Source organism: Oncorhynchus gorbuscha, unplaced genomic scaffold (genome assembly GCF_021184085.1).
Source record: "Oncorhynchus gorbuscha isolate QuinsamMale2020 ecotype Even-year unplaced genomic scaffold, OgorEven_v1.0 Un_scaffold_1346, whole genome shotgun sequence".
In the NCBI taxonomy this organism is placed as follows: domain Eukaryota; kingdom Metazoa; phylum Chordata; class Actinopteri; order Salmoniformes; family Salmonidae; genus Oncorhynchus; species Oncorhynchus gorbuscha.
Window position 1 is genome coordinate 40,056 of NW_025746148.1, and position 18,840 is coordinate 58,895.

General features: G+C 47.1%; 1 protein-coding gene across 1 annotated transcript in view; it reads left to right on the plus strand.

Moving 5' to 3' along the window:
* Nucleotides 1–18,840, plus strand: part of LOC124022339 (mitotic spindle assembly checkpoint protein MAD1-like) — a gene marked incomplete at its 3' end in the record, with an annotated part of 70,836 nt that overhangs the window by 20,335 nt on the left and 31,661 nt on the right. The window contains exons 11-15 of the mRNA XM_046337259.1: nt 1,929–2,073; nt 7,189–7,329; nt 13,808–13,864; nt 15,348–15,439; nt 17,697–17,787. Of these exons, the coding sequence (XP_046193215.1) occupies nt 1,929–2,073; nt 7,189–7,329; nt 13,808–13,864; nt 15,348–15,439; nt 17,697–17,787 (526 nt within the window). The remainder of the gene's footprint in view (nt 1–1,928; nt 2,074–7,188; nt 7,330–13,807; nt 13,865–15,347; nt 15,440–17,696; nt 17,788–18,840) is intronic.

Consider the following 18,840-nt stretch of genomic DNA (forward strand, 5'->3'; position numbering starts at 1 on the left):
GAACTGTAGGTATCAGATGCTCTGTTTAGTTAGCGTGCTATAGAACTGTAGGTATCAGATGCTCTGTTTAGTTAGCGTGCTATAGAACTGTAGGTATCAGATGCTCTGTTTAGTTAGCGTGCTATAGAACTGTTGGTATCAGATGCTCTGTTTAGTTAGCGTGCTATAGAACTGTAGGTATCAGATGCTCTGTTTAGTTAGCGTGCTATAGAACTGTAGGTATCAGATGCTCTGTTTAGTTAGCGTGCTATAGAACTGTAGGTATCAGATGCTCTGTTTAGTTAGCGTGCTATAGAACTGTAGGTATCAGATGCTCTGTTTAGTTAGCGTGCTATAGAACTGTAGGTATCAGATGCTCTGTTTAGTTAGCGTGCTATAGAACTGTTGGTATCAGATGCTCTGTTTAGTTAGCGTGCTATAGAACTGTAGGTATCAGATGCTCTGTTTAGTTAGCGTGCTATAGAACTGTAGGTATCAGATGCTCTGTTTAGTTAGCGTGCTATAGAACTGTAGGTATCAGATGCTCTGTTTAGTTAGCGTGCTATAGAACTGTTGGTATCAGATGCTCTGTTTAGTTAGCGTGCTATAGAACTGTAGGTATCAGATGCTCTGTTTAGTTAGCGTGCTATAGAACTGTAGGTATCAGATGCTCTGTTTAGTTAGCGTGCTATAGAACTGTAGGTATCAGATGCTCTGTTTAGTTAGCGTGCTATAGAACTGTAGGTATCAGATGCTCTGTTTAGTTAGCGTGCTATAGAACTGTAGGTATCAGATGCTCTGTTTAGTTAGCGTGCTATAGAACTGTAGGTATCAGATGCTCTGTTTAGTTAGCGTGCTATAGAACTGTTGGTATCAGATGCTCTGTTTAGTTAGCGTGCTATAGAACTGTAGGTATCAGATGCTCTGTTTAGTTAGCGTGCTATAGAACTGTAGGTATCGGATGCTCTGTTTAGTTAGCGTGCTATAGAACTGTAGGTATCAGATGCTCTGTTTAGTTAGTGTCTCCTCCTCCTTCAGCTCCCCTTCTCTCTATTATGTCCACCTCTCCCCCTCCTTCCCCCTCCCCAGCTCTCCTTCTCTCTATCATGTCCACCTCTCCCCCTCCTTCCCCCTCCCCAGCTCTCCTTCTCTCTCTCATGTCCACATCTCCCCCTCCTTCCCCCTCCCCAGCTCTCCTTCTTTCTCTCCCCCTCCTTCCCCCTCCCCAGCTCTCCTTCTTTCTCTCCCCCTCCTTCCCCCTCCCCAGCCCTCCTTCTTTCTCTCCCCCTCCTTCCCCTATCAGACAGCTAATTAGACTCATCTTGACTTCGTTAGTACTGCTACACTAATCCCCAGCATAGAGGTGTGTGTTTCTGTGTGTGTGTTTGTGCTAGTCGTTAGCTAACGAGCTACCCTCTCTTGATCCATACGGAGCTAATTATGAAATATAACACTGTTTAGAAGCACTAGATAACGAGGAGAGATGGAGTGCAGGGGGAGGGTGGAGAGGGAGGAGGAGGAAGCCGGAACGAGAAGCACTTAGGAAAGTAGGGAGAACAGGGAGGGTATCTCTCCTTCCTCTGTGTTCACTTCCCTTCACTGATTTGAAAGGAAATGAGGTCAAATGAAGCATGGTGGAAGCTTCCTCTTGTTCATTCCTCCCAATCCAATGCTTTAAGTTTAGTTGGAAGCAGTGAACAGGTGCACACTTACTGACAAGGTATAATTATTGGAACGCACCCATTAAGAGGGACTGAAGAGAAAGAGGGGGGATTTAGTCTCCCTCCTTCCCCCTCCCCAGCTTTCCTTCTCTCTATCATGTCCACCTCTCCCCCCTTCCCCCCCCCTCACCCCTTTCTCCCCCCCAGCTGTAGATCAGTGGAGCGTTCTAAGGCTGACCTCCAGGGGGAGCTGTTCTCTACGTTCTAAAGCTCTCTCCTCCCCCCCAGCTGTAGGTCAGTGGAGCGTACTAAGGCTGACCTCCAGGGGGAGCTGTTGTCGCTACGTTCTAAAGCTCTGGAAGAACAGAAGAAGAGAGAGACCCAGGAATCACTGGTCAGACGACTACAGAAGAGAGTGTTGCTGCTCACCAAGGTAGTGTGTGTTTGCGTGTCAGATCAACTGGTGGAAACTATTATGTCTCTGTGTCCGTTCTGAAGGAAGTTAAGAGGTAGTTTAGCGAGCCGTTAACTACAGTAGACTTCATCATTGCGCTAACGCTAGTTAGCATTTTTGCTAGATAGTAACTGCCTTCAACCTGCCTGTGGAGACAATATACATGGTATCCAGGAGTTCATGTGACTCTGGGGAAGTAGATTAAGGGCCCTACCAGTATCCTGACGTCCCCCTTTAAGGAGGCTCAGACAGTCTACATGGTAATGACGGCTCTGTGAGACAGCGACTGTTGGTGGAGGTCTTGGATAAGAGACACAACCTGCTTTAGGCTGCTTAATGTTTCTCATCATAGTCTCTTTCATATTAGCCAACACGTTCTTTAATCCGGGTAGACGTGTGTGTGTGTGTGTGTGTGTGTGTGTGTGTGTGTGTGTGTGTGTGTGTGTGTGTGTGTGTGTGTGTGTGTGTGTGTGTTGACGTGGTAGAATCCTATTATCACAACAGATAAGTTGACCAAAACCAATTTTGTTTATATAAATAAATAAGAAATGTATGAAAATAATAAAATTCTAAATGGGACTGTTATCTGTGTGTGTGTGGGGGGGGGTCACAGTAAGCATCCTGAGTAGGACATCTTGTGTGTGTGTGTGTTGATGGGTGTGTGATTGGTCTCAGGCCAAGTTGTTTGTTCCGTGACAAATGACTGGCGAGAAAACAATCAACAAGTTCCGTCAGTCTGAATTAAACAGACCTTCACAGCCCTACCACGACCTTCACAGCCCTACCACGACCTTCACAGCCCTACCACGACCTTCACAGCCCTGCCACGACCTTCACAGCCCTGCCACGACCTTCACAGCCCTGCCACGACCTTCACAGCCCTGCCACGACCTTCACAACCCTGCCACGACTTTCACAGCCCTGCCACGACCTTCACAGCCCTACCACGACCTCCACAGCCCTACCACGACCTCCACAGCCCTACCACGACCTTCACAGCCCTACCACGACCTTCACAGCCCTACCATTACCTCCCCAGGTCTCCGTTTAATTGACTTGGAAATGAGGCTCGTACACACGTGTTATAGGGGGCCAGTTGTGTGCTCTTAAAGGTCAACTCCACCTGCATGAACACCTGCATATATAGATATATATAGATATATATACATTTTTATAGACATTCATTTTCAACGATCTATATAAGACGTCGGCGGCCATTGCTCTGTTTCCAGATGACCTTTTCTTTTCATAGTGAATTACTTGTAGACTTTTTGTTACTTCTAATAGGTCTCCAGTGTTGGATGGTTGGACTGAGGCTGTGTTTTGTTACTTCTAATAGGTCTCTAGTGTTGGATGGTTGGACTGAGGCTGTGTTTTGTTACTTCTAATAGGTCTCCAGTGTTGGATGGTTGGACTGAGGCTGTGTTTTGTTACTTCTAATAGGTCTCTAGTGTTGGATGGTTGGACTGAGGCTGTGTTTTGTTACTTCTAATAGGTCTCCAGTGTTGGACTGAGGCTGTGTTTTGTTACTTCTAATAGGTCTCCAGTGTTGGATGGTTGGACTGAGGCTGTGTTTTGTTACTTCTAATAGGTCTCCAGTGTTGGATGGTTGGACTGAGGCTGTGTTTTGTTACTTCTAATACATTTACATTTACATTTAAGTCATTTAGCAGACGCTCTTATCCAGAGCGACTTACAAATTGGTGCATTCACCTTATGACATCCAGTGGGACAGTCACTTAACAATAGTGCATCTAAAACTTAGGGGGGGTGGGGTGAGAGGGATTACTTATCCTATCCTAGGTATTCCTTAAAGAGGTGGGGTTTCAGGTGTCTCCGGAAGGTGGTGATTGACTCCGCTGTCCTGGCGTCGTGAGGGAGTTTGTTCCACCATTGGGGGGCCAGGGCAGCGAACAGTTTTGACTGGGCTGAGCGGGAGCTGTACTTCCTCAGTGGTAGGGAGGCGAGCAGGCCAGAGGTGGATGAACGCAGTGCCCTTGTTTGGGTGTAGGGCCTGATCAGAGCCTGGAGGTACTGAGGTGCCGTTCCCCTCACAGCTCCGTAGGCAAGCACCATGGTCTTGTAGCGGATGCGAGCTTCAACTGGAAGCCAGTGGAGAGAACGGAGGAGCGGGGTGACGTGAGAGAACTTGGGAAGGTTGAACACCAGACGGGCTGCGGCGTTCTGGATGAGTTGAAGGGGTTTAATGGCACAGGCAGGGAGCCCAGCCAACAGCGAGTTGCAGTAATCCAGACGGGAGATGACAAGTGCCTGGATTAGGACCTGCGCCGCTTCCTGTGTGAGGCAGGGTCGTACTCTGCGGATGTTGTAGAGCATGAACCTACAGGAACGGGCCACCGCCTTGATGTTGGTTGAGAACGACAGGGTGTTGTCCAGGATCACGCCAAGGTTCTTGGCGCTCTGGGAGGAGGACACAATGGAGTTGTCAACCGTGATGGCGAGATCATGGAACGGGCAGTCCTTCCCCGGGAGGAAGAGCAGCTCCGTCTTGCCGAGGTTCAGCTTGAGGTGGTGATCCGTCATCCACACTGATATGTCTGCCAGACATGCAGAGATGCGATTCGCCACCTGGTCATCAGAAGGGGGAAAGGAGAAGATTAATTGTGTGTCGTCTGCATAGCAATGATAAGAGAGACCATGTGAGGTTATGACAGAGCCAAGTGACTTGGTGTATAGCGAGAATAGGAGAGGGCCAAGAACAGAGCCCTGGGGACACCAGTGGTGAGAGCGCGTGGTGAGGAGACAGATTCTCGCCACGCCACCTGGTAGGAGCGAATAGGTCTCCAGTGTTGGATGGTTGGACTGAGGCTGTGTTTTGTTACTTCTAATAGGTCTCCAGTGTTGGATGGTTGCTTGGACTGTCGCTGGGTTTTGTCTGTATCGTTGAAAACACTTGATTTCAGAATGCAGCAGGGTTAGTTACTTAGTGAGCTAGCATTGCTAACGTTAGCACCAAATGTTTTAAGACTGTCGCTAAGATTTAAACTCCGCTATTATTGTTAAACACCATTTTTTTTTGCATGTAGCAGTCGGACTAGCAGATACAGGACTATGCTTAGCGCCGTTAGCCAGATTAGCATCTACATTCAGATACAGGACTATGCTTAGCGCCGTTAGCCAGATTAGCATCTACATTCAGATACAGGACTATGCTCAGCGCCGTTAGCCAGATTAGCATCTACATTCAGATACAGGACTATGTTTAGCGCCGTTAGCCAGATTAGCATCTACATTCAGATACAGGACTATGCTTAGCGCCGTTAGCCAGATTAGCATCTACATTCAGATACAGGACTATGCTTAGCGCCGTTAGCCAGATTAGCATCTACATTCAGATACAGGACTATGCTCAGCGCTGTTAGCCAGATTAGCATCTACATTCAGATACAGGACTATGTTTAGCGCCGTTAGCCAGATTAGCATCTACATTCAGATACAGGACTATGCTTAGCACCGTTAGCCAGATTAGCATCTACATTCAGATACAGGACTATGCTTAGCGCCGTTAGCCAGATTAGCATCTACATTCAGATACAGGACTATGCTTAGCGCCGTTAGCCAGATTAGCATCTACATTCTGATACAGGACTATGCTTAGCGCCGTTAGCCAGATTAGCATCTACATTCAAATAAATAAAAAAATCCACATACGTGTTTAGCAGATGTTATTGCGGGTGTAACGAAATGCTTGATACATTCAGATACAGTACAATCGTTAGCCAGATTAGCCTCTACATTCAGATATTGTACTATGGTTAGCACCATTAGCCAGATTAGCCTCTACATTCAGATATAGTACTATGGTTAGCACCATTAGCCAGATTAGCCTCTACATTCAGATATAGTACTATGGTTAGCACCATTAGCCAGATTAGCCTCTACATTCAGATATAGTACTATGGTTAGCACCATTAGCCAGATTAGCCTCTACATTCAGATATAGTACTTTGGTTAGCACCATTGGCCAGATTAGCATCTACATTCAGATATAGTACTATGGTTAGCACCATTAGCCAGATTAGCATCTACATTCAGATACAGGACTATGCTTAGCGCCGTTAGCCAGATTAGCATCTACATTCAGATACAGGACTATGCTTAGCGCCGTTAGCCAGATTAGCATCTACATTCAGATACAGGACTATGTTTAGCGCCGTTAGCCAGATTAGCATCTACATTCAGATACAGGACTATGCTTAGCGCCGTTAGCCAGATTAGCATCTACATTCTGATACAGGACTATGCTTAGCGCCGTTAGCCAGATTAGCATCTACATTCAAATAAATAAAAAAATCCACATACGTGTTTAGCAGATGTTATTGCGGGTGTAACGAAATGCTTGATACATTCAGATACAGTACAATCGTTAGCCAGATTAGCCTCTACATTCAGATATTGTACTATGGTTAGCACCATTAGCCAGATTAGCCTCTACATTCAGATATAGTACTATGGTTAGCACCATTAGCCAGATTAGCCTCTACATTCAGATATAGTACTTTGGTTAGCACCATTGGCCAGATTAGCATCTACATTCAGATATAGTACTATGGTTAGCACCATTAGCCAGATTAGCATCTACATTCATTAGCATCTCCATTCTGATTTATTTTTCAGGGTAATGCAGTTGATTGGTGACTATCACTACAAGCATTATAATATGATCACAACCCAAAGTGTTGTGAAATGCACTCATAGTCCCACAGGGCGGCACCCATTTGTCCCAGCGTCGTCCGGGTTTGTCCCAGCGTCGTCCGGGTTTGGCCCGGCGTCGTCCGGGTTTGGCCCGGCGTCGTCCGGGTTTGGCCCGGGTCGTCCGGGTTTGGCCCGGCGGGAGGCCGTCATTGTAAATAAGAATTAGTTCTTAACTGACTTGCCTCGTTAAATACATTTTTAAAAAATGGTTTAATGACAAAAGCCTACGTGTCTCAATCAATGTTTTTAGTTGCCTCACTGTCTCTCTTTCCGTGTCTGTTCCAGGAGCGGGATAGGATGCGCGCTATCCTGGAGTCCTATGACAGTGAGCTGTCTTCTAGTGACTACACTCACTGTCTCTCTTTCCGTGTGTTCCAGGAGAGGGATGGGATGCGCGCTATCCTGGAGTCCTATGACAGTGAGCTGTCTTCTAGTGACTACACTCCTCAACTCAGCCGCAGACTCAGAGAGGCAGAAGATGTACTGACCAAGACTCAGAACCACAATACAGAGATGGAGGTATGGAGACGGTCTGTCTGTGTCTCTGTCTGTCTGTGTCTCTGTCTGTCTCAACCTAGATGTCTGTCTGTGTCTCTGTCTGTCTCAACCTAGATTCGGTCTTATGGAGCAGAATTTGAAATTGTGTTATTTTGAGTTGAGGAACAATGGGAAAATAATTCTGCTTTGAAGTTGATCAACTTTGTAAACTCACTTTTGAGAAAATGATTTTTGAATGTTTTGGTATCTGGTGAAGAGCTCTTCTTTGTCTACACCCATTCAGCATCGTTCACGCCTTCTTAAGCACCCACTTGGCGCTCAACTAACAGTACACTTTTAGTTTAAGACATATAGCTAGCAAGTTAGGTAAACAATGAACCTAGCTAGGCAAACGGAGTGTAAGATCACACACACGTCACTTAACGTTAGCTAACGAGCCAACCAGTTAACGTTAGCTAGTTAACCTCTCTAGGGTACGTGGGGCGTCCCACCTCGTCAACAGCCAGTGAAAGTGCAGATGTGTTTTCTTTAAAATGATACCAAGAATATGCATATCCTTGCTTCTGGGACTGAGCTACAGGCAGTTAGATTAGGGTATGTCTACAGGCAGTTAGATTAGGGTATGTCTACAGGCAGTTAGATTAGGGTATGTCTACAGGCAGTTAGATTAGGGTATGTCTACAGGCAGTTAGATTAGGGTATGTCTACAGGCGGTTAGATTAGGGTATGTCTACAGGCGGTTAGATTAGGGTATGTCTACAGGCGGTTAGATTGGGGTATGTCTACAGGCGGTTAGATTAGGGTATGTCTACAGGCGGTTAGATTAGGGTATGTCTACAGGCGGTTAGATTAGGGTATGTCTACAGGCGGTTAGATTAGGGTATGTCTACAGGCGGTTAGATTGGGGTATGTCTACAGGCGGTTAGATTGGGGTATGTCTACAGGCGGTTAGATTGGGGTATGTCTACAGGCGGTTAGATTGGGGTATGTCTACAGGCGGTTAGATTGGGGTATGTCTACAGGCGGTTAGATTGGGGTATGTCTACAGGCGGTTAGATTGGGGTATGTCTACAGGCGGTTAGATTGGGGTATGTCTACAGGCGGTTAGATTGAGAAAAGGGGGTTATCCTGTCTAGGATAGAACCCAGTTTCACTAGCGTCCCACCTCGTCAACAGCCAGTGAAACTTTGCAGGGCGCCAAATTCAAAACAACAGAAATACCATAATTTAAATTCCTCAAACATACAAGTTTATCCACCATTTTAAAGACAAACTTGTTGTTAATCCCACCACAGTGTCCGATTTAAAAAAGGCAAACGATTGTTAGGTCAGAGCCAAGTCACAGAAAAACACAGCCATTTTTCCAGCCAAAGAGAGGAGTCACAAAAAGCAGAAATAGAGATAAAAAAATTAATCACTAGTCTTTGATCTTCATCAGATGACACTCATAGGACTTCATGTTACACAATACATGTATGTTTTGTTCGGTAAAGTTCATATTTATATCCAAAAATCTGAGTTTAAATTGCCACTTTACATTCAGTAGTTCCAAAACATCCAGTGATTTTGCAGAGAGCCACATCAATGTACAGGAATACTCATAATAAACATGTTATGTTTTATGTTATGCTAAAAGATACAACTGTTATGCATGGGATTTTAGATCCACACCTCCTTAAAGCTGTGTCAGATTTTAAAAAAAAACTTTACGGAAAAAGCACACCATGCAATAATCTGAGTACGGCGCTCCGAGACCAAAACAACCCAAACAGATATCCGCCATGTTGTGGAGTCAACAGAAGTCAGAAATAACATCAGAAATATTCACTTTCCTTTGATGATCTTCATCGGAATGCACTCCCAGGAATCCCAGTTCCACAATTAATGTTTGTTTTTGTTCGATAATGTCCATTTATGTCCAAATACCTCCTTTTTGTTCACGCTTGTTTAGCCCAGTAATCAAAAATCATGAGGCGACATCACTAGGTGCAGACGAAAAGTCAAAGTTCCGTTACAGTCCGTAGAAACATGTCAAACGTATAGAATCAATCTTTAGAATGTTTTTAATATAAATCTTCAATAATGTTCCAACCGGAATATTCCTTTGTCTGTAGAATTGCAATGGAACACAAGCTAACTATCACGTGAACGCGCGTGGTCAGCTCATGCCTCTCTGGCAGACCTCTGACTCAATCCCCTCTCTTTCTCCCCCACATCACAGTTGAAGCCTCAAACAAGGTTCTAAAGACTGTTGACATTTTTTCTCAGGTTTTTGCCTGCCATATGAGTTCTGTTATACTCACAGACATAATTCAAACAGTTTTAGAAACTTCAGTTTTTTCTATCCAAATCTACTAATTATATGCATATTCTAGCTTTTATGTCTGAGTAGCAGGCAGTTTAATTTGGCCATGCTTTTCATCCAAAATTCCCAATGCTGCCCCCTACCCTAGAGAAGTTAAACAACAATGAACACAGTGCCAACAATGCCACAGTGCTGGGAGCTTACTAACCAGGTTGAATGTTAGCTAGCTAACATCAGGCTCCTAACTAGAAAAGTAAATGGTTTTGGGATACAGGGAACCAGCCAGCTAACATTAGCTAGCTAGCTAACGGTACACTAGCTTGAAATGAAACAATTTTCTGTCAATTAGAAACATGTAATATCTGAAAATGTAGCTAACTATCTTACCTGTATACATCATTAGGCATGATGGACGCCTCTCCCTGTCAGGAATGCCATGCCACGCTTGCCCCTTAGTTTGAAGATGTAATCCGGAGACAGGTGTTTTCTCCATCTCTTTAGCTGTCATGCTCTAATTTCACTGATTTTCAAAACTTGATCCTTCAGAAAGTGGAGAGCAACACTTATGCAGCTCCTCTACACTACATTTCATAGAGGATTACCAACACAGACTGACGAGGTCATAGGCAGAACCCTTCTGTAGGCCGGACCCTTCTGTAGGCAGAACCCTTCTGTAGGCCGGACCAATCTGAACTCCTCTCTCTGCACATGGCCTAGTTTCCCGAATCGGGTCACATATATACAGTTGAAGTCGTATGTTTACATACACCTTAGCCAAATACATTTAAACTCCATTTTTCACAGTTCCCGACATTTAATCCTTGGATAAAGTTGCTGTCTTAGGTCATTTAGGATCACCACTTTATTTTAAGAATGTGAAATGTCAGAATAATAGTAGAGAGCTATTAAATAAATCATATTTTATTTCTTTCATCACATTCCCAGGAGGTTAGAAGTTTAAATACACTCAATTATTATTTGATAGCATTGCCTTTTTAAATTGTTTAATTTGGGTCAAATGTTTCGGATAGCCTTCTACAAGCTTCCCACAATAAGTTGGGTGAATTTTGGCCCATTCCTCCTGACAGAGCTGGTGTACTTGAGTCAAGTTTGAAGGCCTCCTTGCTCACACATGCTTTTTCAGTTCTGCCCTCAAATGTTCTGTAGGATTGAGGTCAGGGCTTTGTGATGGCCACTCCAATACCTTGACTTTGTTGTCCTTAAGCCATTTTGCCACAACTTTGAAAGTGCTTGGGGTCATTGTCCATTTGGAAGACCCATTTGCGACCAAGCTTTAACTTCCCGACTGATGTCTTGAAATGTTGCTTCAATATATCCACATAGTTTTCCTTCCTCATGATGCAGATTTCCAAGCTGTTTAAAAGCACAGTCAACTTAGTGTATGTAAACTTCTGACCCACTGGAATTGTGATACAGTGAAATAATCTATCTGTAAACAATTGTTAGAGAAATCACTTGTCATTCACAAAGTAGATGTCCTAACCGACTTGCCATAACTATAACTTGTTAAAACAAGACATTTGTAGAGTTGAAAAACACGTTTTATTGACTCCAACCTAAGTGTATGTTAACTAGTTTTATTGACTCCAACCTAAGTGTATGTTAACTAGTTTTATTGACTCTAACCTAAGTGTATGTTAACTAGTTTTATTGACTCTAACCTAAGTGTATGTTAACTAGTTTTATTGACTCTAACCTAAGTGTATGTTAACTAGTTTTATTGACTCCAACCTAAGTGTATGTTAACTAGTTTTATTGACTCCAACCTAAGTGTATGTTAACTAGTTTTAATGACTCCAACCTAAGTGTATGTTAACTAGTTTTAATGACTCCAACCTAAGTATGTTAACTAGTTTTATTGACTCCAACCTAAGTGTATGTTAACTAGTTTTAATGACTCCAACCTAAGTGTATGTAATCTTCCCACTTCAACTGTGCATGTATGTATCTTATGTTGACACCCCCTCAAATGAGTGGATTTGGCTGTTTCAGCCACACCCGTTGCTGCCAGGGGTATAACATTGAGCATACATCCATGCAATCTCCATAGACAAACATTTGCAGTAGAATGGCCTTTACTGAAGAGCTTGGTGACTTTCAACGTGACACCGTCATAGGATGCCACTTTTCCAACAAGTCAGTTTGTGAAATGTCTGCCCTGCTAGAGCTGCCCCTGGTCAACTTTAAGTGCTGTTATTGTGAAGTGGAAACATCTAGAAGCAACAATGGCTCAGCCGTGAAGTGGTAGGCGACACAACCTCAGCAGAACGGGACCGCAGAGTGCTGAAGTGCAATGCTTGTAAAAATGGTCTGTCCTCTGTTGCAACACTCACTACCGAGTTCCAAACTGTCCTCTGTTACAACACTCACTACCGAGTTCCAAACTGTCCTCTGTTACAAAACTCACTACCGAGTTCCAAACTGTCCTCTGTTGCAACACTCACTACCGAGTTCCAAACTGTCCTCTGTTACAACACTCACTACCGAGTTCCAAACTGTCCTCTGTTATAACACTCACTACCGAGTTCCAAACTGTCCTCTGGAAGCATCACTCACTACCGAGTTCCAAACTGTCCTCTGTTACAACACTCGCTACCGAGTTCCAAACTGTCCTCTGTTACAACACTCACTACCGAGTTCCAAACTGTCCTCTGGAAGCATCACTCACTACCGAGTTCCAAACTGTCCTCTGGAAGCAACACTCACTACCGAGTTCCAAACTGTCCTCTGTTACAACACTCACTACAGAGTTCCAAACTGTCCTCTGTTGCAACACTCACTACCGAGTTCCAAACTGTCCTCTGTTGCAACACTCACTACCGAGTTCCAAACTGTCCTCTGGAAGCATCACTCACTACCGAGTTCCAAACTGTCCTCTGGAAGCATCACTCACTACCGAGTTCCAAACTGTCCTCTGGAAGCATCACTCACTACCGAGTTCCAAACTGTCCTCTGGAAGCATCACTCACTACCGAGTTCCAAACTGTCCTCTGTTGCAACACTCACTACCGAGTTCCAAACTGTCCTCTGTTGCAACACTCACTACCGAGTTCCAAACTGTCCTCTGTTGCAACACTCACTACCGAGTTCCAAACTGTCCTCTGTTGCAACACTCACTACCGAGTTCCAAACTGTCCTCTGGAAGCATCACTCACTACCGAGTTCCAAACTGTCCTCTGGAAGCATCACTCACTACCGAGTTCCAAACTGTCCTCTGTTACAACACTCACTACCGAGTTCCAAACTGTCCTCTGGAAGCAACATCATCACAATGACAGATATTACACGTTTCTAATTTTGACACAGTGGTTTCATTTCAAGCTACAGTGTACTGTTAGCTAGCTAGCTAACATTAGCTGTCTGGTTTCCTAGCTGATGTTATTATTCGTATCCCAGAGCCGTGTTCATGCAGGGTGGTAAAACCACGTGATCTGAACTTCAATGGGTTTCCATGGCCGAGCAGCCGCACACAAGCCTAACATCACCATGCTCAATGACACTCGTGGCTGGACTGGTGTAAAGCTCGCCGCCACTGGACTCTGGAAACGCCTTCTCTGGAGGGATGAATCACGCTTCACCATCTGGCAGTCCGAAGGGCGAATCTGGGTTTGGCGGATGCCAGGAGAACGCTACCTGCCCCAATGCAAAGTGCCAACTGTAATGTTTGGTGGAGGATAAATAACGGTCTGTGGCTGTTTATCACAGTTCGGGCCCGTTAGTTCAAGTGTAGGGGAATATTAGCACGACAACATACAATGACATTCTAGACAATTCTGTTTCTTCCAACATTGTGGCAACAGTTTGGGGAAGGCCCTTTCCTGTTTCAGCATGACAATACCTCCGCGCACAAAGCGAGATCCATTTCAGAAATGGTTTGTCGAGATTGATGTGGAAGAACTTGACTATCCTGCACAGATCCCTGACTGCGAGCCAGGCCTGGTCTCCCAACATCAGTGCCTGATCTCACTAATGCTCTTGTGGCTGCATGGAAGCAAGTCCCCGCAGCAATGTTCCAACATCTAGTGGGAAAGCCCTCCAGGAAGAGTGGAGGCTGTTATAGAATATTTGGTTCTCTACCAGTCTTCCTCTCTCTGCCTGCCGCACGCGCACACGCACACACACGCACACACACCTACCTCTTGTCTAAGTGGTGTTTTTCTCCCTCTTCTGCAGGTTCTGTTGACTAAAGCCCAAGAGGAGGCTGGGGCCCTCAAACTACAAGTACAGACTGTGAGTGCACACACACACACACACACACACACACCCTGTGAAATAAAGCGTGTTTTTCCTAGACGGCGGTCGTTTATAACACACACTTGGCTGTTCCTGTTTCCAGGGCAACGTCACAATTGCCGTGGTGATGGGAAGTGACACGTGTGAAATCATCTCGTCTCGCCACACACACACACACCCTCTCGTCTCTCCACCTTGTGATTACCTCTCTGTCTGAGGAGAGACAGAAGAGGGAGAGGAATGAATGAATGTATCATTGTGTGTGTCTGAGTGGTGTTGAATCACGAGCCGTGTCCCTCTCCTCCTCTCTTCCCTTGTTACCCAGACATCTCCTTCATTGATTAGTCTCTATCAGAGGAGAGACAGATGGAGGGAGACCACTGTGCTGTCTGTTTAGGGAATAGTGGTATAGAGAGGGAGATGCACCACTGTGCTGTCTGTTTAGGGAATAGTGGTATAGAGAGGGGGACCACTGTGCTGTCTGTTTAGGGAATAGTGGTATAGAGAGGGGGACCACTGTGCTGTCTGTTTAGGGAATAGTGGTATAGAGAGGGGGACCACTGTGCTGTCTGTTTAGGGAATAGTGGTATAGAGAGGGGGACCACTGTGCTGTCTGTTTAGGGAATAGTGGTATAGAAAGGGAGACCACTGTGCTGTCTGTTTAGGGAATAGTGGTATAGAGAGGGGGACCACTGTGCTGTCTGTTTAGGGAATAGTGGTATAGAGAGGGGGACCACTGTGCTGTCTGTTTAGGGAATAGTGGTATAGAGAGGGGGACCACTGTGCTGTCTGTTTAGGGAATAGTGGTATAGAGAGGGGGACCACTGTGCTGTCTGTTTAGGGAATAGTGGTATAGAGAGGGGACCACTGTGCTGTCTGTTTAGGGAATAGTGGTATAGAGAGGGGGACCACTGTGCTGTCTGTTTAGGGAATAGTGGTATAGAGAGGGGGACCACTGTGCTGTCTGTTTAGGGAATAGTGGTATAGAGAGGGGGACCACTGTGCTGTCTGTTTAGGGAATAGTGGTATAGAGAGGGGGACCACTGTGCTGTCTGTTTAGGGAATAGTGGTATAGAGAGGGAGACCACTGTGCTGTCTGTTTAGGGAATAGTGGTATAGAGAGGGGGACCACTGTGCTGTCTGTTTAGGGAATAGTGGTATAGAGAGGGAGACCACTGTGCTGTCTGTTTAGGGAATAGTGGTATAGAGAGGGAGACCACTGTGCTGTCTGTTTAGGGAACAGTGGTATAGAGAATTTAGAGAGGGAGGTGGAAGAAGGGAGAGGGGGCCGGAGGGAGGTGGAAGAAGGGAGAGGGGGCCGGAGGGAGGTGGAAGAAGGGAGAGGGGGCCGGAGGGAGGGAGATGATGGGGGAGAGGGGGCCGGAGGGAGGGGGGAGATGGGGGAGAGGGAAGGCATCGGAGTGATTGGGTCTGTTTTTATGTTAGTCTGGGTTACTAAATGTGTGTCTCTGTGTTCTAGATGGAGTTGGAGCTGGAGGTTATGAAGAAGCAGCAAGACTCCGTCGCTGAGGGCATCCCCTTAGCAACGAACGAGGAAGTCAACACACTCCGGTAACTCACACACTTAACACCAGCAGAGAGGTGAAGTACCATACTATATGTAGTGGATTGTGAGAGAGGAGAGAGAATGGAGTGGAGGGTGAGAGAGGAGAGAGAATGGAGTGAGCCTGGGGGCCAGGCGGCTGGCTAGGGAGCGCGGGGGGCCAGGCGGCTGGCTAGGGAGCGCGGGGGGCCAGGCGGCTGGCTAGGGAGCGCGGGGGGCAAGGCGGCTGGCTAGGGAGCGCGGGGGGCCAGGCGGCTGGCTAGGGAGCGCGGGGGCCAGGCGGCTGGCTAGGGAGCGCGGGGGCCAGGCGGCTGGCTTGGGAGCGCGGGGGGCCAGGCGGCTGGCTAGAGAGCGCGGGGGCCAGGCGGCTGGCTAGAGAGCGCGGGGGGCCAGGCGGCTGGCTAGGGAGCGCGGGGGGCCAGGCGGCTGGCTAGGGAGCGCGGGGGGCCAGGCGGCTGGCTAGAGAGCGCGGGGGGCCAGGCGGCTGGCTAGGGAGCCCGGGGGTCAGGCGGCTGGCTAGAGAGTGCTGGGGGCCAGGTGGGTTGCTAGGGAGCGCGTGGGGCTAGGCGTCTGGCGCGGCGGGCTGGTTAGGGAGCGCGGGGGGCCAGGCGGCTGGGAGAAGAGGGGGTGAAGAAGAGAGGCTGGGAGAAGAGGGTAGTTGGAGAAGTGGGGGGTGAAGAAGAGGGTAGTTGGAGAAGTGGGGGGTGAAGAAGAGGGTAGTTGGAGAAGTGGGGGTGAAGAAGAGGGTAGTTGGAGAAGTGGGGGTGAAGAAGAGGGTAGTTGGAGAAGTGGGGGTGAAGAAGAGGGTAGTTGGAGAAGTGGGGGTGAAGAAGAGGGTAGTTGGAGAAGTGGGGGTGAAGAAGAGGGTAGTTGGAGAAGTGGGGGGTGAAGAAGAGGGTAGTTGGAGAAGTGGGGGTGAAGAAGAGGGTAGTTGGAGAAGTGGGGGTGAAGAAGAGGGTAGTTGGAGAAGTGGGGGGTGAAGAAGAGGGTAGTTGGAGAAGTGGGGGTGAAGAAGAGTGTAGTTGGAGAAGTGGGGGTGAAGAAGAGGGTAGTTGGAGAAGTGAGGGGTGAAGAAGAGGAGGAGAGGCTGGGAGAAGAGGGTAGTTAGAGAAGTGGGGGGTGAAGAAGAGGAGGAGAGGCTGGGAGAAGAGGGTAGCTAGAGAAGTGGGGGTGGAGAAGAGGAGGAGAGGCTGGGAGAAGAGGGTAGTTAGAGAAGTGGGGGTGAAGAGGGTAGTTAGAGAAGTGGGGGTGAAGAAGAGGAGGAGAGGCTGGGAGAAGAGGGTAGTTAGAGAAGTGGGGGTGAAGAAGAGGAGGAGAGGCTGGGAGAAGAGGGTAGTTAGAGAAGTGGGGGGTGAAGAAGAGGAGGAGAGGCTGGGAGAAGAGGGTAGTTAGAGAAGTGGGGGTGAAGAAGAGGAGGAGAGGCTGGGAGAAGAGGGTAGTTAGAGAAGTGGGGGGTGAAGAAGAGGAGGAGAGGCTGGGAGAAGAGGGTAGTTAGAGAAGTGGGGGGTGAAGAAGAGGAGGAGAGGTTGGGAGAAGAGGGTAGTTAGAGAAGTGGGGGGTGAAGAAGAGGAGGAGAGGGATGTGAGGTCGACTGGGAGCGATAGAGGAAGAGATGGAGGTCAGACGTCATGCTGCATCTAATGTCAATCTGTGACATCATAACGACGACCAGAGGTTTTCCTACTAATGATGTGTCTCCTTCAGAATGGGGTTGTATTGCTTAGCCACTATAATTTACTTTTGGATAAATCTTCATCAGCGTTAATGGACTTTGTATTGAGAATAATGCTCAGTCGGGCGTCAGTCCAAAACAAACGTTCAAAACAATATTGTCAGTTAACATGTAACCCATGAATAGAACACCAAGCGTTAGAACATAGAACTATGGAACACACAACTGTAGAATATAGAAATATGGAACACACAACTGTAGAATACACACACACACACACACACACACACACACACACACACACACACACACACACACACACACACACACACACACACACACACACACACACACACACACACACACACACACACACACACACACACACACACACACACACACACACACACTTTACCATCAATTACACACGTTGTGATTAGTGTCTCTGTTTCACTACAGTCTGGATATCAAAACAAACATTCAGTTCATTAATGGGGACACACCGCTTCATTACACTCAGAATCATGATCACTATTGAGCTCATTCATCTAAGGAGTGTGTGTGTGTGTGTGTGTGTGTGTGTGTGTCGGCAGGCTGAAGATTGAGGAGTTGGAGGGAGAGCGACAACGTCTGGAAGAACAGAACAATGTTCTAGAGCTGAGGCTGGAGAGACACAACTTACAGGTACACAGTCATGTGTGTGTGAGGACCTACAGGGCTTCTCTCTGGCCTGGGAGGTTCTGGTATCTCACCTGTCAATCATCCATGTCAGGGCTTCTCTCTGGCCTGGGAGGTTTTGGTAACTCACCTGTCAATCATCCATGTCAGGGCTGCTCTCTGGCCTGGGAGGTTCTGGTAACTCACCTGCCAATCATCCACGTCAGGGCTTCTCTCTGGCCTGGGAGGTTCTGGTAACTCACCTGTCAATCATCCATGTCAGGGCTTCTCTCTGGCCTGGGAGGTTCTGGTAACTCACCTGTCAATCATCCACGTCAGGGCTTCTCTCTGGCCTGGGAGGTTCTGGTAACTCACCTGTCAATCATCCACGTCAGGGCTTCTCTCTGGCCTGGGAGGTTCTGGTAACTCACCTGTCAATCATCCATGTCAGGGCTTCTCTCTGGCCTGGGAGGTTCTGGTAACTCACCTGTCAATCATCCACGTCAGGCGCTTCAGCCAATAACAATACTAATAATAATGATGGATGAAAAAGACGCTGCTTCCTGTTAGTTCACTATGTAGATGATCAGCCGAGTTTGAGCTGAATAAATAATAACAATAATAATCTGTCGCGCAGCAAACAAACAACTTGATACTCAGAGGGGGCAGCACTGAGCCTCTGACGTCACTTCCTGTAGCAGCACTGAGCCTCTGACGTCACTTCCTGGAGTAGCACTGAGCCTCTGACGTCACTTCCTGTAGCAGCACTGAGCCTCTGACGTCACTTCCTGTAGTAGCACTGAGCCTCTGACGTCACTTCCTGGAGTAGCACTGAGCCTCTAACGTCACTTCCTGTAGCAGCACTGAGCCTCTAACGTCACTTCCTGTAGTAGCACTGAGCCTCTAACGTCACTTCCTGGAGTAGCACTGAGCCTCTGACGTCACTTCCTGGAGTAGCACTGAGCCTCTGACGTCACTTCCTGGAGTAGCACTGAGCCTCTGACGTCACTTCCTGGAGTAGCACTGAGCCTCTGACGTCACTTCCTGTAGTAGCACTGAGCCTCTGACGTCACTTCCTGT